Genomic DNA, 27,484 nt, shown 5'->3' with positions numbered 1-27,484 from the left:
CATCGCTCCGTTACTCTGACATTTGGTGAAAGGAAAAAAACCAAGGCAGAGTGCAGCACTGACTTGCTGCATCGACGGTGTAGAGACTACAGGTAGGTTCGCCAATTTATCCCGAGTACTTGCTTGTCCTTGTTAGAATCGGAGATTTTTCGGATTAGACTCTATTTGGTTTTCTACGAAATACATCCAGTCACCGAACTGTCAGCATAGGCTGTATTCCTCTTCCAGCGCGCTCTAATCTTTCATCTCCTAGCTCATACGCTGGTCGATACTTTCCCGGCGCCTGTTCAGGTGAAAATTCCTTGGAGGGAACCTTAGTCGGCGAGATCATAGAGTTAGAGACTGGCACTGGATTGAGTGACGAGTGGTCGGTAAAAGGACTGAGAATGGAACATTCAGCTACAAGGAGCGCAGGATTTGGGAACGTGTTGTAAGTCGATCCCAAGGATGTGTATCTGTCGTGACAACGATGTGAGATTGGGTGTCACCGAAAGCCAATAATCAGCACAAACCCGTAGTCGTACAAAGAGCAATACGGAACATGCAGTTGCCGTAAGAACGTCCAAACATCGCCATAGGACCAGTCGATGATTGGATTGATCCTCTCAAACTGAGGCCAATCTGGGTCCGTCATACATCTATGTGTAACCTTAGCTAAACGCAAATAAACCTCCATTCATGCTGGTTCACGCTATCAGAGTAGTGAAGGACTTACACCCATGTGGATCTGACCTGCGAGTGCCGATGAGGATACCTCTGATGTGCGGAAACCGTTTCTTATAGATCTCGAGTGCTTGCCGCATCCCCTCTCCGCCTTTGGATTTCCCGACAGCTTTTGGGTGGGGCAGATGACTGACATAGTCCTTCCCAGACTTCTGTACTTCTGGCGTCACTACGCTTTCAACTGTGTCACTCTCAGGTGGCCGAACGCAAAATAAGTCGAGATTGTACTGCTGCTTAGTCTCCTCTATGAACTGCTCCAGCACAGGAAACGGCGATGGAACGGCGATGTATATTGCTGGTATCGAAGACGTGATGTTTGAAGACGATCTTCTCTTTTCCAATGCACCTGCGAGCAGGTGAAGCAAAACGGTACCTGACAAGAGGAATCAATCCTGTATCAATAACGGGTGAACGTGTACTTACAATCTTTTCCACCGTTGAAGCTTATTGATACGTGATCCTGGCTTGAACATTTCAACAGTTTGCACTAGGATAAACAACCAAAGAAACCTTTCACGACGCACCCAAGGTCACTGAGACTCTGGTCAATAACATCTAGCGCTTCCTTCACTAGCGGGGCTAATGGGTCATTGGAATCAGCCAAGCTATAGACTTGCTCAGCGATTCCTTGAAGCTTCATCAGTCAGAGAAGATTAGAGCGGGGTTGTAGGATAGTAACACAACTGAGAGAGATGAAACAGTTATAATTGGGTCGACTCCCGCACAGGAGTTCCGAGTGGAAGCTAGCCACGTGCGAGTATCGCTGTATCAGCGGCGCCGCATTTAATCCTTCATCTCGATAACCTTCACAGTATGGCCTCAGTTATCCTCGTCACAGGAGGTTCTGGCCTCGTTGGAAAGGCGATACAACATGTTATTGAGAACGAACCCGCTGGCTCCAGATTTGGCAAGAAGGAGAACGAGACATGGATTTTCGTGGGCTCCTCAGACGCGGATTTGAGGTATGCATCCAGCTTGTATAGCTTACTGAACCTTTGCGAGCAATCATCGCTATCCAGAGACCCAGAACAGACGCGTAAAATGTACGAAAAATACCAGCCAACACACGTTATCCATCTCGCGGCGCTTGGTTAGTCTCTGATCTTGAATACAAAGGCGGATCGATGACGGTTTTAGTTGGTGGGTTATTCCATAACATGAAGTATAAGGTGCGGTGTCTTCCTTTATATCAAAATATCCTCACGGTGAACATCCAATCTGCAGTTGACCTTCTTGCGAGAGAATATCTTGATCAACGACAACATCCTCCATACATCATACACACACAAGACTCAAAAGCTCATTTCTTGCCTTTCTACCTGTGTCTTCCCCGATAAGGTCGAATATCCTCTTGATGAACACAAGATACACAGTGGGCCTCCCCATGACAGTAACTTCGGCTATGCCCATGCCAAGCGATTGGTAGATGTTCAAAACCAGTGAGTGATGGTCAATTTCTGTTACCATTTTCTACATCACCCCTTTTCAGTGCATACAAGGAAGAATTTGGATGCAACTTCACCTCCGCCATTCCGACTAACGTATTTGGTCCTCATGACAATTAGTGAGTATTTTCAGTAGCTTTCCTCCAAAGATTAACTTACGTTTGTCTAGTGATCTGGAACACTCTCATGTCATACCCGGTCTCATTCATAAATGCTACCTTGCAAAGAGTAAGTTCATGACGCTGATGGAGCGGATTGCATTACATGATTGTCTTAACAGAGAATGGCACTCCATTCGTCGTGTCTGGGACCGGGAAGCCTCTTCGCCAATTCATTTATTCGAGGGATCTCGCCAAACTGTTCATCTGGATGCTCCGAGAGTACGATGACGTCGAACCTATCATACTTTCAGGTAATGCCATTCCGACGATTACAATTGACGCTCCATAGCTCCAACATATCATTACAGTCGGCGAAGATGAAGAAGTGAGTATCAAGCAAGTTGCCGACGCTGTTGTCCAGGCCATTGGTTTTCAAGGAAACTACACGGTGGGTCTTGCGTTTCGCTTCACGCAGTCCGTTATCCTCACGAAGTCCCATTTCAAAGTTCGACACAACTCGCGCTGACGGTCAATTCCGAAAGCCCGCGTCGAATAAAAAGCTTCTCTCCCTTATTGGAGACTTTACTTTCACGCCATTTGAACCAGGAAACTATTATCTTCTTTTTGACGTGATGAACCCTGACAACTTCCTTCTAGCTTTAATGGAGTCCGCTAAATGGTTTGCGGATAATTACGATAATGCCAGGACGGGAAAGAAGTAAACCTGAAATAGATATCTTGCACAGTTGGTTGGCATTAACTATTCAGAAGTATCCATTCGTGCACTATTTTGACCCTGATGTAGATTGTAATAACCCGGGAACAGGTATACATATCTTGGTTAGAGCTCTCATCTTTACCGGGAGCCTCGTCCCGCACGTTAAACCGGAATGTAATAAAAGGCGATAATTCAACCCTACAAGCCCTTTCGGCATTCCAGAAGCAAGGAATAAGGTACTCGCATTTGAGAGGGTCAGCATCCGTTCAACCACGACCGGCTCTATGTTGTGTGATAAGAGAGAGGCGAGCTAATGGTTCATAACCTCAAGACAATACGCAAAGGACTGAGAGTGGACATACCGACGGATCATATATACGTTGCAATCATGGCCAATGTGCATTGTAGTAAAGGATAACGTTCGCGTTGTTTCTATTATTTTTGAGCACTCGTTTCAGCTTGCATCTTACACTTCATCCTCCGGCTCGTTCATCATTTCGTTCAGTTGTTAGATAAACAATAGATAAATACCCAGTTCACATGTATGTAAAGCTCAAAACAGCAACAGCCAGTGACCGCAGCCGGCGAAACCGGGCGAAGCACATTTAAACATAAGCGATCTCAATCCATTACCCACTCCTAGCATTCAAGCTTCAAGGCATGGTCGATGCTAGCGCATTGGAGAAAGCGTCGAAAGTTGACGTATTCGACTCGAAAGGCTCTACCATTAACTTTGGAACCATTTTTGCCAGCCAAAAAGTGGTCATTGTCTTTACTCGTTCGTCGAGTTGTTCTTTGCAGCACTTGAAACGTTTCTGACAATTGTGTATTAGGTCACTTCTTTTGTGGGGTAAACATGAATAGCAAAGATCTACTTATTCTAATATCTGAACCTTCTGATTACAGAAATGCCAGGCAAATGCCAATCTACTTGACTAATTTAAAGAAGGCTTATTCAATTGACGATTTGACAAGGCATATATACAACAGTTGGCCGCCGTTCCTGCAGAAGCTTTGGGAAATGCACAGGTCGAGATTGTTGTTATCGGGTGCGGAGACTGGCAAGCAATCAGTCATTATGCTGGTAACAACTCAAAAGTACCTTAGCTGATGGTCACTGACCCCGTCCACAGAGAGGACCGGTTTCTCCGGAAAGATATACGCAGAACCCACCCGAGTACTATACCGATCGTTAGGGATGGACATCGAGACGCTTGCCACCACTCCCGCGGACCAGGAACGGCCTAGCTATCTTGCCGCTACTGGCAGCCGTCTGAAGAACGCGCTTGTGTCAACTTGGGTGAGCCAGGACTTCCGTTACTTCCTTCGAGTAGTTCGCTGAGCATGATCCAGGAAGGTCCTCTGAAACACCCCTCCTTACTCGGTAAACAGGGTGCTATCTCTCAGCTTGGTGGAGACTTCGTGTTTGGACCAGGTAATGTCCAGTTTGCATGGCGAAATTGCAAGAGTTGAACGTTGAACGTTGATCGCTTCCTGGAACTATCACCAGGCAATCGATGTTCCTTCAGTCACATTATGCAGCATACCGAAGATCGTGAGTGATATCATATCCGTCTTTCTACTGGATTCAAGTTGACGATCTTTTCAGACGTTGAAATCCAGGAACTCATGAAACATGCCGGGGTAACTTATTGACCAAGTATATCTTCACGTACTTCAGAAGGGACAACTGTCACGGTGTACATAACCATGACTTCCAACATCAAGGAGGATGACAATCGAATGTGTTTTTTGTTTCCGGGAAAAAGTAATGTAAGTATAGATACAGTGATTTGAATTCGAGTACTTCTGTACTTGTTAAAACACAGGAATAAGTATGGATATCTACTAGTCAATAAGATATGTTATGATACGAAACATCGTGCTCGAAAAAAATGCAGCAGTTGCAGGGTAAGATATGGAGATGATGCAGGTAAAAAACGTGAGACCGCGAAAAAGCAGATTGCGAGAGTAGAGCGATGCGTGGCACGAACAAAGTAAAGATGCGATGCTGGACAAATGAATGGTGGTGTAATCAGGCGGAGTTGCCGTCGAAATACGTTTGGAACGAAGAAGAAACGAAGGAGGGTCGAGTTTATCAGTCAAGAGAACATAAACCCTAGAAGCGGCGAAACGGGCTAGGAGAGGTTGTTCACAAGCACGCAGTTGGACTTGGCGCGTAGGCTTCTTCGGTGTGTACATTGACGCTAGTGCCGCTGTAGAAAAGTCAAAAAGATTTCCAGTGAACGGACAACACAAGAGGGGCAAGAGGGGCAATAGCTGAATCTGAATCAAAGGAACCTGCCGGATTTTGGTGAGCGAGTTTACAAAAAGAACAAGCGAACGGGCTAACCATCCCGACTATTCAGCTCTTCTTGTGTACTAAACCCAGCAGTGCTCTCGATCTTCCACCAAAGGACTCTTGCATTATAGGGGCCGTAGGAGTGTTTTGGTTGCCAGAATTCAGAATTTGAGCTATCGATGGAGGCCTATCTTTTACAAGATTCCTAGCATATGCTTCCGATGGAGTCAATCGGGAAGATGTTGGCTTAGACTTCGACGGGGCGGAAGTGGTGTTAGAAGAGGAGTTGGATACGTTCGAGAGCTTCCGTTCACGTTCAACCTTCTTGTCCTTTGGCAGGGAAATGCCGCTGGTAGTTCGTGGGCGTGATGGAGTTTCGGGTATAGATGTAAGTCCTGCGCATGCGAATGCCACAGAAGTAGGACTAGAAAAGGGTGAAGATCCAGACGAAGATGTGGAGTAGACGGAAGACATAGATGACCGCTGCAAAGCTTCGATAGTCTTACCCTCGGCCTGCCTGAGAGCTAAAGGTCGTGATAAAGGAGTAGTGTTGTTGAAGGTTTCCACAAGCTTGAGCTTCCTCATAGCCCTTCTGGGTTTGGGCGAAACTTCCCAGGAGTCAGCACCGGATGTGGCTGATCCTTTGTCGATGGATTCAGCACCAGACGTCGCATACGACTCTGCACCTGAATCATCAGCATTCAAACGCCGATAGAGAGGAAGTCGGATCGAGGACGATGGCGTAGCCAGGCGCATGCTGTGTGTCGACGAATCATCGCTTCTTTCTTTATCGAGGTCAGGCGTGGCGAGGGGCCTTGTGGTATTGCTCGCCTGCTCGTTCCCATTCCTCATCAACCATCCGAGGCCTTTGATCTCCTTGTCTCGCCTCATAATATCTCGTTCGAGGTCTGCGATTCGTTTCTCTAGCTGAAGCTTCTCCTGCGCATGGATTTCCGTAACATTTTTTATGTAATTCGCGAGATTGTCGAGCTGCATGTTCCGTTGACGGAGACCTAGGCGAAGCTCATCGGCGGAAGCAGTGTCAATTTGAATACCCAACGGCTGAATGTGTGGAATATTCGTTTTGGTTAGAGTCTGTGTTGAGGAAGAGGAGTCGGAAGAAGATTGCGAAGAACGATTATCGGTGTTTATCGAGGACTGAGGGGCTTCGGAAGGTACTGAATCGTCCTTCGGAGGAGGTGTCGGAGGAGATGGTAACAGTCTCTTTGATGAGGCGCTACTGGGGCATTTTAGAGTTGTTCCGGGGGGATTGGAAGACTGGGAAAGTGAAAGTGTAAGTAATGTATTGGCCCTCGGTCGACCGCCATTGTTAGGAGGTGGTGGTAAAGGTCTAGAGGGGGGTTTAGAAGACGGCGCAAGAGTCATAGTTCGCCCCCTTTCCAACCGGTACGATAGGGTGGGAGACACTCGATTAATATTGTCGGATGTTTGATGACTGGTTTTTCGCCTCCTCGTAAAAGACGATGCACCAAGAGCCGGCATCGACATTACGGACATCGCGTCAGATTCTTCTGCTGTAGAGTATAATTCCGTATCTGTGGCGGTAGGAGTAACCCTCGATATAGGTTTCGTCCTCAATGAAGATGAAGGAGACTTGAAACTCTGGTTCTCCCCGCAGGTTGAGTCATCACGCAACCTCTTCTCGGCCACTTTATCGGCGGCAACTGACGTTGACGCCGCTAAGATACTAATTTCTGCCGGGCTTCCAGTAGGAGTAGGTGTTTCGTGAGTTGGAGTGGTCGTAGCAGAGGAGTGAGTGCCCCTTTCAGAAAGCGCGGGATCCGTGGAAGTATTGGGTGAGGACGGAGAGGAGGATGTTGTACTCGTACTCGAATCTCGTATGCGATTTCGGGGCTTTTGTTTAAGGGGAGGGATCTGAAGCGGAGCAGGTTTGGGTTTTGAGTTTTGCCGAGGCTTAGTGAATAGGTCCTCATACTCGCTAAGATCGTCGGAGTCCGGGTGTGAAACGGTTATCGTTGGCTGTGCCAAGCCACCCGTCCGAGTTTGCCGAAGGGTTGGGGTCCCCGGCTGTCTTCTTCCGTTCAGGCTTTGGCGGTCTTCACGAGAACGGGTTGATTCTGTGGATGGTCGAATTGTAGGGGCTGAAGGTAAGGATGGAATATGAGAGGGAGAATCCGAAACTTCTTCACTCTGGCTCAATGAAGGTGTAGACTTGTGTTTTCGTGATTTGCGAGGGGTGAAATGGGCCACAATCTTGGAGCTCAGGGTGGGCTGGGTAGACACGGCCAGAAGGGACGGCTGTGAGGTCGACGCGCGGGCGTGTAAACTTGACCTGATGGCGAATAAATTCAACCTGCCAAACGCTATTCAAATCATAACTACACACCGTTCATGACGAGAGGCGTGAGTAGCAGTGGAACCCCGTCCTGATTGAGACTCAGATGGCCGTGAAGAAGTGCCGGGCGCGATATCTGAATGAGTTGACTTCTTTCTCGAGCGCCCGAAAAGAGGTAATCTCGTCGTACGTTTCTTGGTAGTCGACTCAGTCGACTCTGGAGCGTCTGAGGGACTATCATCAATGGTGGGGAACGAAGGACCTGGTTGAGTTGTATGATAACCAGTGCCAGTAGTCGTGCCGCGAAAAATATCGTGAAAATGGGAAGACTTGAAGGGATGGCGACGAGAAGGGATGCCGGACATGGGTTAAAGGAACGTAGATAACAGACCAGGAGCTGAGAGAGGTGTTGCGAGGCCCAGATGACTCTTGGGGAACGCAAGAGGTGAAAGGAAGGAGAAGGAGAATAACCAACTATGAGCGGTGAGATGCATTCCTTTTGTCATTTTCCGAGATCTGAATCACAGAAGAGCGGGTTAATAACACCCCCATTTGTTACTTCACCCCGTATACATCCCCTACACCAGAAAAAAAAAGTTCGTAAACGAAACCTTCCTAATGGGGCTATCGAATGCCGTCTTAAGTACCGGCTTAGAAAGTGTTACGTAACCACTTTGGGTTCACTTCCACCCACGACGCGTGGCGCTTCACCCTAATCTCTCCACTCTGAAGCACCTCGGTGACTCTGGAGGCGTTGGAATCGGTCAATTACTGGCCACCCGCTCTTCGCTCATGACTTCTCAACAAACTTTCTGAAGCAACCTTCCACATATCTATGAATCTCATATCGATAAGCGCCACGTATATCCCAGCTCCAAAGGACTATGTACCCTGGACTACCGCAATAACAAAAAAACTTATCCACCATCAGAGTGGCAGAAAATGTCGGTGGCAGTTGGGGAAGACCATAAAATGAAATGAAATCAAGAACCAGTAGTCAGTAAAACAATTGATCATTCCCAATCTGGGTGCTCTTTCAAGGTTCTCTTTTCAGCATGGATTCTCTATCTCACGCGACGATCGTGAAGCGCTCCGCATATCCCTCGTGCGCCAGCTATTGCAGATAACATTCACATCTTCTACGACACTTGGACGCTTGGGGAGACATGATAGGGTCTTACCAGACTGGAGCTACCTTTGACCGAGGAAAGTAATGTGGATATGACTAACGAGCGTGTATCTATCTATAAACAGGCACGACTTCCAAGAGACTATCTTATGCACGGGATGGTCTGCCGTCAAGGTGCATGTGAACATTTGATATCGTGATTCTGAACGACCATAATAACGAGAAAAGGTGAAGTTTTCTTGGAATGTGTCAGTTACGACCGAGATTCTCACATGATTTGAATGATCTTTGCTGTCAAGAGTTTGACGACCGTTAACGACCGCTTGGCTAAGGCATCCGCAGATCACCTTGATAACTTGATCTTGCCATCGGTCACGAATTACTCGGGCGAGTCTCGTGCTGTTCCCCGGACAGTCAGCAAGCAGCTCGTTGTTATTGCCCTCGGTAACTGTTCTGTTCGTGCGAAGTTGCTCGAGTCGGTACCTGGCAGGATCTTTCCCAGTGGTGTGCAGATATACAGGGATTTGATTAATTCCGTGAACATGCGTTCCCTGGTGCGCCTGTCGGCTAAGCAAGCGCCCTCGGGTAATGGGCGGTTGTACGTGGCATACATACGGCCGATGATTGAGATTGAAACTCCGACTCTGTTCCGAAGTAAATCCGACGTTATCGATAGGACGTCTCGCACCTTTCCCTAGGAGTCTCGAGCCTCAAACATCTATGTCCAGCCTCCAGGAGCCTGTTTCCGAGGGGTTGAAAAACTCTCATAATGGAATGGTACACAATATATAGTATTCGAGTTGGTAGGAGACTAAGTACAGTGTATTTGAGGATGCAAGATACTTGAACACGTTGATTCGCCTGTATAGCGACTATCAGCGGAGTTTTAATATCGCTGAACATTCCGACCCTGCCGAGCGTGAAACGCAGAGTTCGCGTGTTCACGGAATTAATCAAATCCCTGTAACGTCGAGAGGGAAAAAGCCCGAAGAATCACCACACCGAAAGAGTACAGAGAAGCTTCGAGAAGATGAATTCAAAGGTACCTTTCAAGTTCGACAAACTTCGCCGTCAAGAAATTATTACTCTACCCACCGAAATCCTCCACATATCATATCTGATTTCTTTGGACTTCACTGGACGCCCCCCCGAAATTTCCGGAACTGAATAAATGTACTGGGGTCACTGGGGGCGAAGTGAAGGTTTCTAGTAGACGCCATCACATGGCATATGGGAGGTATATTTTTCATGTGCTTGTTGCTTGGTTATAGGGCACAAATGAAAATACCGGTGTATTGGAAGACCTGGAAAGGGACATGAAGGGAAAACACTTCCTTTCGCTATCCATGACGGTACGTTATGTAAGAGTCTAGATTTGTTGGAACTTCAACTTGGTGAAATTTGGGATAATGAAAGTTATGTAAGTAAATGGCAAATTCAATTATAGTAACGTCGCTTAAAGGTTTGTCCCATCGGTGAAGAGAATCTACGGTATATGATTGAAGGATGCGTCCCTGCTTGTCAATCAGAACAAACAAATCATGATCAGTTTGGAGCTGAAGGACTCCGGACCACAACTTTTGAGATCTTACTGTGGTGTTCACTATTTGGTCGCGCACAGCAAGTCAAGTTTAAGTTCAAGAGGCGTTGACTATGGTATGCCTTAGCCTTTAGGTGAGGCTCCTTTCAGTGCAATCCCATTTCTAACCTCCCTCTCCCACGCCCACACAGGTAAAAGAAGTTTGTCCTTCAAGAATGGAGAGCCTGAATTTCACCTCTGACATCAGGGCTGGGGCGCAGGGCCGTGCGAACAACTTGTAGCCCGTGGCCCGGTTCTGTAAAGCCTCTGCAAGAACTGCGTATTGCTGTACATCCCATAGCCACCGCGCGTAGGGACCATCTATGTAGGCGAAAATCATGCAACGCATTCCGTACCCGCGCGGCAAAATTGAGATTTCACTTCGATGGTCTTGGCCTACAAACGATGCGTGAGCCTCGACACTGGACAGTGGCGCTTGTTATTCCTTCTTTAAACATACACGATATCCTTAAATCCGAATTCCGGTTACGGTCGATGGTCGATTTCACTTTGAGGAAGCTAGGAATTCAAGCTGTCCCGTGGAATTGAAGAGATCCGCGAACAAGATAATAAGCTTTGAGACTTAGCGAAGCCTAGCATATCCCATTTTGAGAGCTCTATAGAGTCCGAGGGAGAAAACTCCGCGCACAATATGATGATCCCTGTTACTTACCCGCGTAGATGGGTCACCGTAAGTAAGGGTACTGTACATCAAACAAAACGGAGGACTTGAGTGAAGATCTTACGTGTAGCAGTTACCCGGGAGGCCCAGAGGCCCGGCTCCATGTGCGGGCAAACTTCTGAGTCCTCTCAGGCACACTGCGACGGTCAATAACATTATGACCACAAGGCATCGCGTCCACTGTATCACAGTCTAGCATCGTAGGAGATCCAAGTCGAGAGTCGGCTGAGGCTATCATGGAGAGGGCGAGTCCTAGATAAAATGCTATCCTCGATACGAAGAAATCACCATGACCCGAACTCACCCTGCGCAGCATTGATTGTCAGGTACATATCGCATGGCGCTTTCATATAAGTACCAGCTTCGTGGTTTCGCTTGATTGACCAAGCAGGTCCTCAGCGAATGGCGGAAAAGCCTGTTGTTAGACCTAGAGGGTCCACGCAGCTTCAAGGAGATCCTGAGGGAAACCTACAACATACCGAGCATAGAGATTTGGATATTCTGAAGGCGTACGGGGACACCCACCGGAGTCTACAGTGGCCCACGATCCAGGCCTGTAACTGAACCATACGATGACAAGCATGTATAAATATATATCTATCACAGAGAGAACAGGTCTACCCACAATCAACCGTGCGATTGAGATCTCGCAACCCGCAATCAACTTCAAGTTGTTGCAAAGTAAAACCTGTAACCGTTCTCTCTCTGACGATGACAAGTATATCGGGATGAGATGGAGTAAGTTAAACACTCACCAAGCGATACTTTGGAGTTCACACACAAAGCGAGAGCCAGATCGACAGCTTAATGGTGACGAGAATGGCGGTCTACAACTTTCGCACCCTAAATTTCGCAAGTTCTGGAAAGTGGAGGGGCGTAGACGCGCGATATGTCTCTTGAACTGTTTGGAAGAACAGTGAATATGCACCAGCCATCGTGATAGGTATGTCATTTGAGAATTCGTGAGCCTGGGGCTCACTGTGATAGTACGGAAAATTCGGTAACAACTGCCGAATGGCTTAGTGAGATCCTGTAATCTCTCAAATACCAACGACCGAGGAAGCGGGGGGTTGGCTAGTAGGAATGTGATATCATGACTGACATGATGTGGGAACGATGAATTTGTCACTATGGCACGCTGTGGAATCTGTTTCCTGGAAGAGAAGCACTCTTGCATTGTGGAATGTTGGAGTTTTATGATTGAAGAGCCCGACTGGATTCTTTTTTATGGCGTTGTACTGAGATCGCAACAGAGTAGTGACAGCCACGCAGCATGGATGGATTGCAGAAATTGCAGATTTCCGACGATGGAGACAAGACTGATGGTGATCGTCTTTTTTGCCAGCTCAAGGCAGAACAAATCTCGGGCCGAAGAGGAACGGGCTGCGTACAGCCCCCGCTATGTTGGTATCGGTGCTGGCTGTGCAATACATATATGCTTCAAGAATATACTTTGATGCACCTGTTGTCATTGCCAACCCTTGCGTAGGACAGAGTTCGGCCTCCTTAGCACGGCTCTTCTCTTCTCCTCCACGTTCCTTTCATTTCCATTTCGAACTCAGGTTTCTTTGGTTTCGTTTTCCTGCTTCATCATGTCGGCCCTCAGTTCATTCATTTCCCACTATACCAAGGTGAAACGGAAGCCGAAGCTTAACAACCAGTCTTCCTTTCAGAATTATCCCCACATCGACTCACCTTCCTCTCCTCATCCTTACGCGTCACCCGTTGTTGACATACGAGATACGACGAGTGTACAGTCTCGCGAGTCATCGTCTGTACCGCGAGCACTTCCGAATCCGTCTTTGGAGGAAGCGAGAGAAGTAACTTCTGCAGAACCACTTCCACAAACACCCGATGTTGAACATTCTCCGAGTCCAGAAGGAGAACCACCCAGTCCAGAACAGGAACATCCGCCTACCCCGAGGCTTTCAACGCCCCCCAGGATGACACTGGATCTTGACATATCATCGGGCCTAATGTCCGATTGGATACCCTCGCATTTGTTGGACTCGGAAGCATATACAGGGAGTACGAGTAATGGAGTATATAGGAGCCCGACAGAGTTGAGTCCGAGTGGGCTGGGAAGTGATGGACGGACATCGGTCGTTGTCGATGTGAACTCTGTGAAGGAAGGGATGGACGATGAGGATAGCGATCACGATTCTGATTCTCCGACTTCAGATCATCTTGTTGAGCAGCTACAGATCTCAGAGGTCCGTGACTTACCCATGTAGAGTGACTAAATGAACTGACACCCTCCTAGGTTTCGCTCAATCATAGACAGTCGTCACGACCTGCTCGCGCACTGGTGCGTGTCATCCTTTCAGCACTGTTTTACGCTTCTCAAATTTTTCGTATAGCCCAGTTTACCTTTCTCGCCCTCGGTTGCCTTGAAGAAAAACATTCCTACGCCAATTAAGATCCCCAATCCTACGTTTCATGGTCCCAAGGTTCAAATAATACGCACCTCTGGCAGGCGTGCCTCATATGGTCAAACACCCTCTAGCCAGCCCTCTGGACTAGAACCACCTCATTCGGGTGAAGATGGCTCAGCCTCCGCCGTCTCCGGTACGACCCTTGCTCGCGCCTTGATCGGCAATTCCTACATTCTTTCAGATGAACGTGCCTCCAAATATCGTAGTGGTGCATCTATTCTAACTCGAGCGGACTCTGCCACACTGCCCAGAGATGATTCGTCGCTTTTGAGCTCCCCCGTTTTGGCGTCTGCACGAGAGCGATTCATCAGTGGGATGGGTCATGACATTCCGCCTGTTCCTGCTAATGCAGATTCCGTATATATACCACCGAAGAACCGGCGCAAGCTGCCAGCCCCCCTCAGTGTCGGTAGGAAGCGGCAAAGTACCGGTGGTCTTCTCTCCCCAGATGTCATTGACGGAGAGGTTTTTGGCCCTGTTATACATCGGTCGAGTAGCAATGGTGGACTTGGGGCAGTCGCTAGAAAAGATGCCAGGTCCTCCATTCTTGTCCCAAGTCCAGAAGGCCACCCTCTGATCGAATCTGTCAAATATGACAGACAGATATCGCCAATATCAGAAGTCACATCTCTCGCCACACGTTCATCCTCAATGAGCAATTCAAGGGACCATCTGACCCCGACCTCTACAGACGCATTTTCGGCCTCCATATACACACCTTCTCTACTGGTACTTGAACCAGATTCACCCGAGTCGGAACAAATCAAGCCGCAGACTTCTCAGCTTGAAGTTTCCGACAGTAGACCTCCTCAATCACCATCGTCGCCGTTGCGATCGGAGGATACGTTTTCTCCGGATGCACGGAGACAATCTGATGCTCTGTCGTCCACAGCACCCTCTTCTTCATCAACAGGTCAATTTGACAATGTTCTCGACTATTATGAGCAGCCGTCAGCGAATGCGGAAGTTGAACCACAAGCAAGTGTCGAAACTAGATCTCCGTACCCACATCCCCATGGCAATCACTTCCGACCGCCTTTCTCTCCCATATCAGAAGAGTCCTTATCCCAGCTGTCACCTCCTTCACCTTTTGTTCAGCGAGACAAGCCATCTAAAGATAGGATGAGCACGCTGAGTGGGATGTTTGTACTGAGTAGAAGCCCTTCAAGTGCAGGAGGTAAGCTGGCTTAGTTTTTCAATGAAGACCTGCCCTCATTTTGTGAATACAGGCTCAAGTAGCTGGTCCAGTTCTCGAGCGGATCTAATAAACTCCGGCCGACTCCTACCATTGGAAGAAATCACCCAGGTACTATATTTGCATTTTTCTGCAGTGATACCCTTATTCAAGGTATTCATTACAGGCTGCCCTTCCCACGACACCTTCGCCCTCAACGCCCTCCACCGCCAATTCTTCTAGAATACCCGCATCATCATCGTCACCCTCTCTTCAGATCCCACCTCGTTCCCTTCCAAGTCATGTTTTCAATCGCCAGCGCTCAGGGAGTACGCCTAACCCGATTCAAGTGGTCCGTGACCCCAAGGATCGTAAGCAATACAATATCACAATTAGTCTCCGTCCAGGTAGTTCTGGGAGCCCTCCCTCGACTACGGAAAGCGACGAATTCTCGAGACAAACCTTCCCAGAAACCCCGTCAGTTTTCACGCCTCCTTGGAGCCCAGGTTCACTGATCTCACCTGGGATGCCGCGCTATACGCTTGGAGATCGGGAGTCGGCAGTTGAGCAAATGTTCCCTCAGACACCGATGTCGGCTTTTGTTTTTAACATGGGTATTACGAGCATGTCTTCACCGGCAGCAGATGGAATGCCGAGTTTGGCTCAACAACTATTAACCCGTGCAGCTTCTTCTGTTCAAGGTGTCAGAAGTTCACGGCCGGGTGCCGAAATTACAAGGGCGAAAACGGTGGCGGCCGCCAATCCTGCAACGATGAGCGCTGTGAAGGATTCAGAGTCGAATGGCGTTGGAGTCGACAAAGAAGAAACAAAAACAAAAACACGGGATCCACAGCCATCCTGGATCACACAACATTTGTCTCCAAGCGGATCCCCCTCCTCTAGTCAGTATTCACATCAACAATTCGAGGCTCAACCGGCTTCACCGCCACTCGCAGAACCCCGACAAATACCTCCAACGGTTCCGGATCCTTTACCACAGCTACCGCCCTCACCACCAGATCGCTCAACTTCACCCACCCCTTCGCCGCAACCACAGCCCTCTGGATTTGCCGGATACCCTGCCGAATTCAATCAAAGTACCTCCGCCGCCTCATCTCTTCGTCAAACGGTCGCCACAACACAGACCCCCACCCCCGATATCACTCCTACCGGCTCCACACAAAATTTGATTGTGATAAGTGAACAACTAGCAGAGCTTGTTGACGTACATCCTTCCGACGATCGTTTGTACACTTACCCACAATCCAGCTATGCTGAATCCCGAAACAGCAATCACCACGATGCCTTTGGAGACATACCAGCCCTACATTCACCTCCCCCATATTACACTCTCGTCTTTGAGGCCGGTTCAGATGGGCATACACCTAGCTCTGGTGAACCAAGTACCAGCCAGTCTGGTCATTCCAGGACGGATTCTGAATATCGCTCAACTACGGACAGCCAGAAACGGCCTGGGAATGACAATAGAATCTCGAGGAGGTTGAGGAATCGACCCGGCGTTCCGCTTGGACCGCGTCGACCGAGTGATCAATACCGTGCCTCGGGAAGCCAAACACGGGAGCGCAATGCCTCTGTATCCTCATTCGTTAGTGTTGGTCCATCCAATGGCGGTGGTCGTCGATTCTCTTCTACTCCTCTGGCATCACCCAAGAACGGACCTCGCTTTCAAACACCCCCTGTCAGATGGAGAGGATACTCCATGGACGCTGCCAAATGGACTTTTACTTCCTCACAGTTGCAAGCAATTGTTTCCCGGGCGATAAAACAATCGTCTGAAGCTTCTTTCATCCGGTTGCTGCAACTACCAACAGTTGACCAGGAGATTCCGAATGAGTTACGGAAGTTGGAGATGCAACGAACGGACTTTAAGTCCCGGTATAAAATGTTGGTCAGAAAAAGAACGGAGCTATTAGGGAGACTCACTTCGTGTCTCGAGGGTACCACACAAGAGGATAATGTCGTTGCTGTGGGTCTGGTATCGAGATTGACCGAGGTGTCTTCTCAATTGGATCAGTTGGCGGAAGAGCTTCACAGCGCCGATGAACAAATAACACAGCTCAAGTCTTTACGCGACGTTCATGACGGAAGCGCCTTAGCGATGGCGTTGAGAAAGCTCAACACGAGCTTCCTAAAACAATTGTCGATATCTGAAGGGCTGCGGCAGCAGGTGGAGTCCCTCGAGGCGGAGAGGGATGATGCATGGAGGCATGCGGAAAAGGTTGCTGCAGATCTTGACCACCTTTCCGGAAGGTTTGAGACTCCAGGAGATTCCCCTTCAGCTAGTCGTAGCAATCGCTCAAGCAGGGTGATGGCTTTGCGAAAATCAAGTCTTCGTGTGTCAAAGGCCGGCTTGAGGTCATCCTCAAGAAGGTCCTCAACGAGTAGTCATAGGTTGAGTACAGCGACACTGTCTGGTACCAAGTCTGCGTACTCTACGGAGGATATACCCCCTGTACCACCAATTCCGCGTCCACGTCAGCGGCCTGTCAACATTGTTACAGACCTACGGACATCTACTACGGTATGTTGGTTGTTGTCTTGATTTTATATCTATTACTGATCCTGTATCGTAGGGTTTGTATAGCGACGCCACCCCCAGCTCTGAGACGAGGGCAATGGTCCAGGCCCATGATGAACTTTGCGATCTACTTGGTATCAAAATGGATCCACGTCCAAGAAGGTCTCGATCGGTGATTGAGAACTCTCAAAGAATATCATCATCGGTCTCTGGATCATCCCGTCGTACCTCAAGTCGTCCATTATCAATGCCTGATGACTCAGGCTTAACAGAAGTCTATAATGTGATGTCCGCGGATGTGAGATATGTCTCTCGAATCTCTATCCACCTCGAAGCTGACAACGTTGTTTGTAGCGTAACGCCATGTTGGCTACCCTCGAAATGCTTTCAGATCCTGCTTGATCTATTTATTTATTTTGTTTAGACTTTGGACGTCAATCTTTCTTTCCCATTTTGTTATTTCTTATTTTCATGTTGTTGTTTTCATAGTGCCTTGTCTATCAGCATCTCATACTTTCATGTATCATGAACCTACGCACTCAATGACTAATTCCCGCTTATGGCCTCAATGTTTGCAAAACGAAATGTGCGATCCTCGTCACTGTCTTCGTGCATGTTACGAAGTCCCCGGTCCTCTACCGGTAATCTAGAGCTTTCGGTACAACCAACCGATTGTCCGTCGACAACTATAATCTGAATGATACATTCCAAGGTAAAATGTGTTTAACAGTGAGAGACTGTGCGGGAAATACTTACCAGGACACCGCATTGTACAATATACACCTGGATTCAACCTTGATTAATGATTATCCGCTGCTTTGATGAGAAATATCATCGTCCCCTTCCGAGAAGGGTCCTTGATAAGTATCTATTCGGATCGGAAGTCTGGGAAATCTTTAGTCTCGTCTTAGGCGAACTGGACGTATAAGCTAGCCCATTTATCAGATCTCCCGGCGCTGATCAGACAGCATTATCCGACTAGACGCGGAGAACGGCGAGGGCGGCAGTACATATCAGAGTCTCAAATATCCGAAGGCGTGGGAATCATGAGGAAGTGGGCGCCAAACAACCAACTAACCTTGTTCTCAGAATCCTAAGTACCGTCAAGCCGAGCAAGTACAACGTTACTATGAGAGTACAAGGTTGTTTCTCCGATTCAACAATTTCACGTCATGCTGCCCTTGTATACACCGCATCTCAGCGTCGTTGTGTTTGTGAACTCGGTCTCAAATTCGCAGTCGCCTTTTAATTGGGCGATAGTTCTCTTACATGAGTTCAACAGCCGACATGACTACCTTGTTCGAGCCTTGAAGCAGATAATACACAAGGTATCCCGCTCAAAACATTCTCGATATAAATCAAGTCCTGCTGGTATCGGCTGGTCGTCTTGAACTCCCCCCACTGGGCTCAAGTAATCCTCGCAGTTAAGCTCTCCGATTTGAATTTTCCCCAGCTGACTTCGTTTATCTCAATAGGGCTAGTCGTTACCAAGGTGTGCAAACATGAGGAACGTCTCGATATGCGAAAGAACACCACGGGAACACGCAATTTATGAGCAGATTGCTCGAGAAAGTCATCTGGGGTTTCGCCAACCACCACGCCTTCCTCCACCACCACAGTACCCATTTTTATCATGGTTGTTTTTCCGACAGACTGATAATCTTCTATACCCTCAGATGGGTCACCGTTAAATTTTACTCTCACATTTACAAAATCAGGCAAGGTTCTGCGCCGGACATGGAAGGGGATGTAATGCTTACGAAGAGCGGGGCACTCGACGTGAGGCAAGTTCTGAACAAATGGGGACTTGAAGAATGTGTAGTAAGTTCATATCACAGTTAGCGTGCTCGAGGAAATTTGATGCATTCTTTCCTGTAGGCCATCGACCCGATGCGATGGACACCCGTGTACAGAACCCGGGAGAACCATTTGTCTCCGCTGGCAGTACAGATACTGTCAGAGATATCAGGTTGCATAATGTTTGTCGGTAAGAGCTGTCGTCGTCTCAGAATTATTTTCCGCCATTGATCTACCTACCCGGTACCCAGAGCCAACAGCGTCTAAATCAACGACCAGAAAACGCGCTCTCCGAGAGGCAACTGAGATGGTGGCCCACAGTATCACTGCCTTCTTCACTCTGATTTTGATGACCATACTTCATTTGGTTGTCTCTTTCCTTGCTCGTTACACGCCATTCGTTCACTGGTCATCGGAAGTCAAGCGTGCTTGGCGTTTGGAGGCTGCTTCGCGTGCGTATTTCATGAATTTATATGGGAGAACGATGAACATCACCTGGGGAATCGTCTTATTCGCGACGGCCACATTCTGGCTCTATATGACGATGGAACATATCCAACTCGCCCCGAAGCAGAGGGCGTGGAACTGGGCAAGGACTGGCTCATTTACACTAACGCACTAGTAGCATGAGTAAGTGCGGTCGAAACTCACATAACTCACTGCTGAATCTCGTCTAGGGAACTTCAAAAGCCATTGTACTATTATTTCTGCACTTTCTTCCTATCATTATGACTCTTTATCCACCTATGCTAACTCTAAGCCAATTACATATGCCACTTTATGCTACCTACTTTTCTCTATGCTCTCCTCTACTGTCCACTGTAATATAGTATGGAATCGTATCTCTTCTCTGCACCGAGCCGGGCGGGCCGCGGTGCTTCACGGCCACGTGACTAACTCTGTTCCTTTTCCAACCTTTTCCGAACTCGTGTTTTCAACGCACCTTTGACCTGAACCATGTCGATGCTCCCAAAGACGCCTAGCAGACATCGAACTCGCTCGGATGCGAGAACTCCTTTGACTCCTTCTCTTATGTCTGGAATGAACAATGTTTCCCTTGCCAGCTCTCCCTCTAAAAGGAAGGCGAAGACAAGCTCGAAGTCCTCATCAGGACCGTTCGACACGTCCAATCCCTTCGTCAATCCTCCGTCTATCCGACCATCCCGACCTCAATCGCGAGGTTCAAGATCACGCCCAGCCTCACCAATCAAGGCTGTTTCCTATGGTAATTCGTTACAGGTGTCGGATGATCTCAGCAGGCAGGCGGGTGGTGGAGTGATACGGAAGGGGGGTGTGGAAAGTCGGTTGGATGTTGTTACACGAGACTTGAATCCCAATGTTATTAAACAACCAGAAATTAGAAGATCTCGTTCAACGCCCGCTGTCGTGAGTGTCCTCAAATATTTAAATCGATCCGAGCGGTTCGTTGACCCACTTTTTCATTTGTACAGAACCGCGACACTAGAGATCGCTTCATCACTACGAGGGATGAGGGTGTGGATAGCGTTACTGCCACGTTAGATCAAATGAACTTGGGAACTCAGAACGCATCACCTGGCCACACCGCTCGGTTAATCAAAGCCACTGGTGTTCCAGTGAACCGCCGTATTCTAGGTTATCATGAACAGCCCCCAGCTCCTTCTTCTGACCACACTTTAGCCCAACAGCGCGAGTTTGCCAAACCTCTCTATGCCCGCCCCGATACCGTCCCAACATCCACTGGTGCAACGAAGACTCGAAAGATACCCACTCAACCAGAAAGAGTTCTTGATGCACCAGGAATGGTCGACGATTTTTATCTGAACCTCCTTAGTTGGAGTTGCCAGAATACTGTCGCTGTCGCTCTCGAGTCATCTACTTACATCTGGAGGGCCGACACCGGGAGCGTTGTCCAGATGGGCGAGGCTCCTGAGGGCTCCTATGTCTCTAGCGTGGATTTCTCGAATGATGGGGCGTTCCTGGGCATTGGTATTGGCAATGGCGATGTCGAGCTCTGGGATGTTGAAAGTGGACAGAAACTGAGGACTATGAGTGGCCACCAATCTCAGATCGCTGTTCTCTCATGGCATGAACATATTCTTAGCTCAGGGTGCGGAGATGGCAGTATCTGGCATCACGATGTACGTGTTCCCCGCCATAAGGTCATGGAACTGTTAGGGCACAGTGGAGAAGTATGCGGACTAAGGTGGAGGAGTGATGGAGAGTTGTTGGCGAGCGGTGGTAATGATAATGTGGTGAATATCTGGGATGGAAGACTCGGTGATGTGGCTGAAGGTACCAGAGGAACTGCGAAGTGGACGAAAAGAAATCACACCGCTGCGGTGAAGGTGAAACGCTGCATTATATCTCATAACGCAATCGCAAACTGACTTATGATATAGGGACTTGCTTGGTGCCCATGGCAGCCTAATTTGTTAGCCACTGGGGGAGGAACGAACGATGCTACAATGAACGTTTGGAACAGTACTACCGGCGCGAGGCTTCACACTCTCAAAACTCCTTCACAAATCACATCATTGATCTGGTCCCCACATAAAAAAGAGCTATTATCTACGCATGGCTACCCAACTAATTCGATTATGGTGCACGCTTATCCCAGCATGGATCGTGTTGCTGAAATTCGTGATGCTCACGATTCACGGGTATTGTTCAGCTGCATCGGGCCAGCAGGGGATGTCGTTTGCACGGGTGCTGGAGATGAAAATCTAAAATTCTGGAGGATCTGGGACGCTAACGAGGCTCCTAAGAAGAAGAAAGACGTTTATGGTTTTGTTGAAAGGAGAGCGAATTCTACGAGCTCAGGACATCTGGCTATCAGGTAAATTGCCCGCGTACCAGCTATCTATGCCTTGGACCTACATATATACGTTTTTATCGAGATGTTTTGTTACTCGGAATCTACAATGGCATTGGAGGATAAAACGTTACGTCCGAACCACAGCTGAAAGTATGTACCAGAACGCATCTTAAAGAAGCGGTATTCCAAGCTCCTCAAGCTCTATGTTTCCTTTTGTCCTTCGTGACCGAATTCTCACATTATCCAGGTGCGGCCGGAATACAAAGTAGAAAAGTCGGACAATTTTTGAGTGTCTCACGAGACTCGCTGGAATTGAAGAAGCAGATCAGCAAACTGCCAAACGCACATCCCTACTGGGGTGATAGCCATTTGTGTCCGCTTTGTCTCCGTCCTGCTAGCCTCCCGTTCCTTCTAACCTTCATCATGTCCGTAGACGCTGTCCCTCCTCTCGTGAAACTCGACCTCCCCCCACCTGAAGAGTACCTCAAGCGCAAGGTTGCCTTGATCTCTGGTTCGATAGACAATACTTCGTCGACGTCGCTGATCGCGTGCTCAACAATTTTCAGGTATTACCGGTCAGGATGGATCATACTTGTGGGTATATGCGCGAAGGTTGTTCTCCTATAGCTGATTATCGTACTCGTTTTCAGGACTGAGTTGCTTTTAGAGAAGGGGTACCAAGTCCATGGCATCATCCGTCGTTCGTCTAGCTTCAACACGGGCCGCTTGCAGCATTTGTACGAAGATCAGCATGAACGTGAGTCTTCAGTCCTTTTATTTCTCTGTTAACACGTGTGGAACGACGTTAAGGACCCAACAAGTTCAAACTCCATTACGGTGATCTCAGCGATAGCACAAACCTTGTTTACATCATTGCACAAGTCCAGCCAACAGAAATCTACAATCTAGGTGCTCAATCGCATGTCAAAGTGTCATTCGAAATGGCCGAGTACACAGGCGATGTTGACGGTTTGGGCACTCTTCGGCTCCTTGACGCTATTCGTACCTGTGGATTGGAAAAACATGTCCGTTTCTACCAAGCATCAACATCCGAGCTTTACGGAAAAGTCGTTGAAACACCTCAGACAGAGAAGACCCCCTTCTACCCTCGTAGTCCATATGGATGCGCAAAGCTTTACGCGTATTGGATCGTGGTCAACTACCGTGAGGCATACGGATTGTATGCTTGCAATGGTATTCTTTTCAACCACGAGAGCCCTCGACGAGGACGAACGTTCGTAACGAGGAAGATCTCTAGAGCAGTCGCAGAAATATCCGTTGGCAAGCAGTCTTGTTTGTATCTCGGGAACCTGGATGCTCAACGAGATTGGGGACATGGTAGGTCCCTACATTTTCAATCCATACACCGTGTCGTTAGCTAACGATGTATGTTTATTTTAGCTCGCGATTATGTCGAGGGTATGTGGCGAATGCTTCAACAACCCACTCCCGAGGATTTTGTCCTTGCGACTGGAGAGACTCACCCCGTCCGGGAATATGTTGAAAAGGCGTTCAAATGTGTTGGCATCCAATTAGAGTACGTATGTTCTATTATGTGCCTGAATATGTACCGATTCCAGCGTTGCCGACAACGTGCATTCTAGGTGGTCTGGAGAAGGTGCAGGAGAACAAGCCAAAGATGTCCAGAGTGGCAAAGTCGTTGTTAAGGTTGACCCCCGTTACTTCCGCCCTGCTGAAGTAGAGTGCGTAATAATCCTCGTGTTTGCCCGGTTTCAATTGCGTCCTCTTTTTTTTTTCGGTGAACGTGGTCGTGACAGGCATAATTTGTATATTCGCATATGCCTCTGCGTCACCGGAATATCCTCTTTCCTTATCACTCCGTTTTACCTACTAATCGAAAAATGTTTCTCCCCATCAGCCTCCTTCTCGGTAACCCAGCAAAAGCTGAACGTGTCTTGGGTTGGAAACGCAAGGTCGATTTTGACAGTCTCGTCAGAGAGATGGTGGACGCCGACCTGCTTGCTGTTAAGAGTTTGGTGGAAGATCATAACTGAGCAGAATACCGTTGGTGCTTACCACAACAAGTAAAAACTAAAAGACCCTTTATGTATAGGGATTTTATGTACAGGAATGAATTGAAAATCATGGATTGTTGTGGTGGATAGTGTTGCTTGCTTGTCGAGCTGGAGCTCGAAACTGCATCGCGTACGGAAAACAAAACAAAAGTCTGATAATGTATGTATCACAAATCAGTACCACCAGTCAATAGAATACAATATACTGTAATCAGAAGGGAAGCCAGAATGGAAGCGACCAAAAAAAACGAAAACGAAAACGTTACACTGGTCGGGCGGATATAGATGCGAACGTCCCAACAAGAAACAAGATATCGATAAATGGCACACTTCTATGATCCCACATCACCAACTCTAGTCAATGCAACCCGCCTCTTCTTCTTGGGTGGCTCCTTGGCCTTGCCACTTGCTTGTATATGGTCTGACGCACTGTCCTTGTTAGCACCATCATCCTCTTCCCGTTGTCGTTTGACAGCTTCAGCCAGCTTTTTGGCTGTGTTTGAATCGCTGATCGAGCTTGTGGATGGAGTAGGCGGCACGTCCATCGCGTTGGTGCGATGTTTGATGGCTGAAGGAGTCGGCGAAGGAGTAACGCTCCGCACAAAGCCACTCGAGGGCACGGTAGGTGGGAGACCAACGTTGCTGAATACAGGCGTTGCAGTCGGTGTTCCTTGCCTCGAAGCCCCCAAATGATGTGTTGACGATGAAGAATTAGATGTCGTAATCGGGACCGAATGTTGCTGAGCAATCGACTGAAGCTGAAACGTCTGTTGTTGCTTATGATAAGCAGGGAAGACCTCGTCAAAGATGATCAGAGTGCAGTAGCCATCTCGAGAAGATAACATGAGAGATTGGCCATCCGGAGACCTATGAAAGTCTTTATTCAACCGAACTTGTAAAAGCGGGAGAAGTGACATACCAAGTAGCATCCGTAAATTCGTCGTAATGCAATTTTGTGAGGACACAGATCGGGGATGATTGTTGGGTGTCATAAATGACGACCGCATCCATAGTTACCACTGCGAACAACATTCTGTAAGGTAGAGCAAATACAGAAGAGGTGCTTGGAGCGTTGGAAGGAACAGTATTGGCGTTATGCTGGCTCGGTGTTCCTGGTTTAGAGGCTGCAGGTGTTGGAGGTCTCATAGATGCATCAGGAGACTGGGTGGGCGATGGTGCAGCGACGGTCGGGGTTCCACTCTTTTGGGACAAGATAGTCATTCCCATTCCCATTCCACTGTTGGTGGTCTCTGCGGATGGCGTAACTGCTGGTAATGGACCCACGACGTCCGCATCCATCTGAACAAGTTCATTACTTAGTCCTACAACCTTCATATGTCTTCCTGTGGTCCCCAGGCTCGTCCCCTCGAACGTCGAGGACAATCCTTCCCTCAAATCGATAAGAACTGGATTGAAACTCACAGCAACACTCGCTTTTTTATGGCCAGGAAATGTTGCAATCGGTGGTTTGGCAAAATTTGCGCGTGTGTAGATGTATACGCAGGAAGAGGATCCCTTAGCGGAAGAAGTAGACCCAGACTCTTCTGAACGGCTTTTCCGACCTCTCGCGGGAGTAGTTGATACACCGTCCTCGGAGGGAGTCGGCAAGATGACCACTTCTGGATCTTCAAACTGACCCGCAGGAGTCACGAGCAGTGCCCCATCCGGACTAAAGGTCAACCTCCTAAAGAAGTTTGTATAACTCTCGTCCCCGTACAGTCCGATATTTTTCCATTGGTCAGTATTTGTCCTTGAATGTGGAGTGGGGTATGACAACGACGAGGGAAGGGCGGTGCGAATAGCAGGAAGTGCGGGCATTGGACTAGGGGAACGTCCGTAGCGTGAACTTACTGAAAAAGCTGGGGAGGCAGGACCACCGGCATTGGAAGCATTACTGAAAGATGAACGCCGCGACGAGGGTTGTCTTTCTTTATCCACAGGTGTCGGTGGTGGCGGAAGCATAGTATTTGGAGCAGAGGATAGCGACGTGGAGATTGGAGGAACTGGGATCGGGACCGACGATATGTGAGATGTCGGCGGTATCACCGGGGTACTCGCAACGCTGGTGGATGGTGTGAGCGGTGCGGAGGAAACAGGAAATGGTGCGGGATCTCTGAATTCTTTCTCTTTGTCATGTGTGCTACCGGCGAACAACGCGGAACACGTTGAAGGTTCTTCGAAGACACTTTCGATCTCGCTAGTACTTTCTCGTCGAGTCATGCGCGGTCTACTGCCTTCACGACCGCTTTCATGATGGCTAGCGTTGCTAACCACGCTAGAGGTCCTCCCATGCCGCCGACTACGACTCCTGCTAGAACGAGTCCCCTGAGAACCTGTCTGTATGGGTATTTGACTGTTCTTTCCGACGGCATGGATCTCCAAGGGCCCAGAGTAGTTATGCGTGACCCGATGCACATGCATAGCACGATCGCTTGATTGGGTAGCTATGTACTCATTCAGCGGATCCCACGCAACCCCCTGAACAAAGTGTGTGTGATCAGCAATTTCGTGAATGCATTTACCTACATATATGAATGGGAGTTAGCACATATGAAACGGTGTTTAATTCGATACAGTTACCATCTGCGGCGAGGAATATTCGAGCAGCATTATCAGTACTCCCAGCGATGATGTATTCTCCTGTTGGGCTCCAGGCGAGATCATAAACCTCCATAGTTGTGCACCTTTTTGCGATTTTCAATTTATGGGGACAAGGGTTAAATGAAGAATCGCACCTAAGCATGATCCTGGGTTTCCAGTACTCTTTCTCGTTTGAGAGCTCCTCTTGGCTCAAATCACTTCCGTATGCAGAGGGTTGAGGGGTTGAAGACGGCGCCCATACGATGATCATACCATCTAGACAAAAAAAATTAGTCACCAAAGGTGATCTAGAATAACGTAAAGAACATGCAGGCAAAGACCGAAGACTAACCATCTCCGGCAGAAGCTATGGTCTCCCCTGGCCCAGAAATATGATCAGTACCCTCGATGTTATTTGGAGTGATAAACGTAAGAATACCATTTGGGCTCCATCTCACAACATTAACAGGTGCGGAATGTTTGCTCAACGTGGCAAGATATTCGATGCGAGGTGGTCTAGGCGTGGTCTGGGTGGATGTAATGGTTTCGGTAGCAGTATTTGAGGGTCGTATATTCGGATGGACCATCCAGACCTATAATTGACATGGAAATCGAGAATCAGTATCACAAGCCTTGAAGGACTGAAACAGGTCTGCATGTGAAGGCGAACTTGACGCATGTTCACGCCAAACGGGAGGTAAAGGAAAGGCGCCACGTACTCTGACATTATTGTCATCTCCGCCTGTGGCTAGCCTGTACGACTGACTGGCCCATTTCTCGACCCATTCTTGTTCAGATATGTCTGAGGAGCCCAGGCCAGGTGGGCGAGCTTTCTTAAACACGGGTACCGGCTGAAAGTCACACGACGAGATGGCTTTTGAATCATGCCACCGAATTTCCAATGTCCTAAAACGCATTCTACAGTGACTTCGCGAGCCCGGGTATTTCGCGTTCGCTTTTTGTCGATGGAACTCTGGGGGACGATTTCTGGTGAAAGAATGTTATGAAGTGTTTCGTATTCAATCGAAATCCAAAGGTTACTCACAGTATAAATGCCCACAACGATGATTACACGGAAAGCTGACGCGTATTGAGTCTTTAAAGAAGGTTGTCCGTCACTTGTGAATGTG

General features: G+C 48.3%; 10 protein-coding genes across 13 annotated transcripts; 6 read left to right on the top strand and 4 right to left on the bottom strand.

The window, feature by feature from the left end:
- Positions 1-131: 131 nt before the first annotated feature.
- Positions 132-1,467, bottom strand: E1B28_006391 (uncharacterized protein). The gene is made up of 4 exons (XM_043151052.1): positions 1,248-1,467; positions 1,147-1,187; positions 716-1,096; positions 132-654 (listed from the first exon to the last, which is right to left on the bottom strand). Exons 1-4 carry the CDS (start codon positions 1,361-1,363, stop codon positions 485-487), a joined length of 708 nt encoding a protein of 235 aa, XP_043012145.1. The 5' UTR covers positions 1,364-1,467; the 3' UTR covers positions 132-484.
- Positions 1,456-3,186, top strand: E1B28_006390 (uncharacterized protein). Of its 2 annotated transcripts, XM_043151050.1 has the most exons (9): positions 1,495-1,685; positions 1,743-1,813; positions 1,861-1,892; positions 1,948-2,162; positions 2,213-2,287; positions 2,338-2,396; positions 2,449-2,580; positions 2,638-2,717; positions 2,776-3,186. In XM_043151050.1, the coding sequence occupies exons 1-9, from the start codon at positions 1,537-1,539 to the stop codon at positions 2,989-2,991; spliced, it is 1,029 nt and encodes a 342-aa protein (XP_043012143.1). In that variant the 5' UTR covers positions 1,495-1,536; the 3' UTR covers positions 2,992-3,186. The 2 variants fall into 2 exon arrangements, with proteins under 2 accessions (XP_043012144.1, XP_043012143.1); XM_043151051.1 differs by having other exon boundaries at positions 1,456-1,685; positions 2,449-2,717; positions 2,776-2,947.
- Positions 3,187-3,590: 404 nt separating this feature from the next.
- E1B28_006389 (uncharacterized protein) lies at positions 3,591-4,759 on the top strand. Its single transcript, XM_043151049.1, has 8 exons — positions 3,591-3,765; positions 3,821-3,837; positions 3,894-3,902; positions 3,963-4,071; positions 4,121-4,287; positions 4,341-4,422; positions 4,498-4,542; positions 4,597-4,759. The coding sequence occupies exons 1-8, from the start codon at positions 3,648-3,650 to the stop codon at positions 4,641-4,643; spliced, it is 594 nt and encodes a 197-aa protein (XP_043012142.1). The 5' UTR covers positions 3,591-3,647; the 3' UTR covers positions 4,644-4,759.
- Positions 4,760-4,835: 76 nt separating this feature from the next.
- Positions 4,836-5,343, bottom strand: E1B28_006388 (uncharacterized protein; the record flags this gene model as incomplete). The annotated part of the gene is made up of 2 exons (XM_043151048.1): positions 4,836-5,288; positions 5,341-5,343. The coding sequence occupies 2 exons, from the start codon at positions 5,341-5,343 to the stop codon at positions 4,836-4,838; spliced, it is 456 nt and encodes a 151-aa protein (XP_043012141.1).
- Positions 5,344-5,352: 9 nt separating this feature from the next.
- On the bottom strand, positions 5,353-7,971 carry E1B28_006387 (uncharacterized protein; the record flags this gene model as incomplete). Its single annotated transcript, XM_043151047.1, has 2 exons — positions 5,353-7,603; positions 7,658-7,971. 2 exons carry the CDS (start codon positions 7,969-7,971, stop codon positions 5,353-5,355), a joined length of 2,565 nt encoding a protein of 854 aa, XP_043012140.1.
- Positions 7,972-12,429: 4,458 nt separating this feature from the next.
- E1B28_006386 (uncharacterized protein) lies at positions 12,430-17,711 on the top strand. The gene is made up of 7 exons (XM_043151046.1): positions 12,430-13,209; positions 13,260-13,304; positions 13,357-14,608; positions 14,661-14,737; positions 14,793-17,147; positions 17,200-17,442; positions 17,499-17,711. Exons 1-7 carry the CDS (start codon positions 12,589-12,591, stop codon positions 17,544-17,546), a joined length of 4,641 nt encoding a protein of 1,546 aa, XP_043012139.1. The 5' UTR covers positions 12,430-12,588; the 3' UTR covers positions 17,547-17,711.
- Positions 17,712-18,239: 528 nt separating this feature from the next.
- Positions 18,240-19,826, top strand: E1B28_006385 (uncharacterized protein). Of its 2 annotated transcripts, XM_043151045.1 has the most exons (6): positions 18,240-18,567; positions 18,620-18,762; positions 18,821-18,965; positions 19,023-19,131; positions 19,193-19,571; positions 19,619-19,799. In XM_043151045.1, exons 2-5 carry the CDS (start codon positions 18,647-18,649, stop codon positions 19,561-19,563), a joined length of 741 nt encoding a protein of 246 aa, XP_043012138.1. In that variant the 5' UTR covers positions 18,240-18,567; positions 18,620-18,646; the 3' UTR covers positions 19,564-19,571; positions 19,619-19,799. The 2 variants fall into 2 exon arrangements, with proteins under 2 accessions (XP_043012138.1, XP_043012137.1); XM_043151044.1 differs by having other exon boundaries at positions 18,240-18,965; positions 19,619-19,826.
- Positions 19,827-19,885: 59 nt separating this feature from the next.
- Positions 19,886-21,868, top strand: E1B28_006384 (uncharacterized protein). Its single transcript, XM_043151043.1, has 3 exons — positions 19,886-20,327; positions 20,393-21,268; positions 21,323-21,868. Exons 1-3 carry the CDS (start codon positions 19,899-19,901, stop codon positions 21,761-21,763), a joined length of 1,746 nt encoding a protein of 581 aa, XP_043012136.1. The 5' UTR covers positions 19,886-19,898; the 3' UTR covers positions 21,764-21,868.
- An 80-nt stretch (positions 21,869-21,948) lies between these two features.
- Positions 21,949-23,850, top strand: E1B28_006383 (uncharacterized protein). 2 transcript variants are annotated; one of them, XM_043151041.1, is made up of 7 exons: positions 21,949-22,249; positions 22,305-22,332; positions 22,389-22,495; positions 22,549-23,076; positions 23,140-23,275; positions 23,343-23,441; positions 23,618-23,850. In XM_043151041.1, the coding sequence occupies exons 1-7, from the start codon at positions 22,162-22,164 to the stop codon at positions 23,751-23,753; spliced, it is 1,122 nt and encodes a 373-aa protein (XP_043012134.1). In that variant the 5' UTR covers positions 21,949-22,161; the 3' UTR covers positions 23,754-23,850. The 2 variants fall into 2 exon arrangements, with proteins under 2 accessions (XP_043012134.1, XP_043012135.1); XM_043151042.1 differs by having other exon boundaries at positions 22,089-22,249; positions 23,343-23,850.
- Positions 23,851-24,106: 256 nt separating this feature from the next.
- E1B28_006382 (uncharacterized protein) lies at positions 24,107-27,271 on the bottom strand (the record flags this gene model as incomplete). The annotated part of the gene is made up of 7 exons (XM_043151040.1): positions 24,107-24,641; positions 24,694-26,296; positions 26,355-26,458; positions 26,510-26,630; positions 26,707-26,733; positions 26,794-26,947; positions 27,074-27,271. The coding sequence occupies 7 exons, from the start codon at positions 27,269-27,271 to the stop codon at positions 24,107-24,109; spliced, it is 2,742 nt and encodes a 913-aa protein (XP_043012133.1).
- Between the last annotated feature and the right edge of the window lie 213 nt (positions 27,272-27,484).

This window comes from Marasmius oreades, chromosome 3 (genome assembly GCF_018924745.1).
Source record: "Marasmius oreades isolate 03SP1 chromosome 3, whole genome shotgun sequence".
Taxonomy (NCBI): Eukaryota; Fungi; Basidiomycota; class Agaricomycetes; order Agaricales; family Marasmiaceae; genus Marasmius; species Marasmius oreades.
Note: the sequence above shows the minus strand (reverse complement) of the source record. Positions and strands in the feature narration are given on the sequence as shown.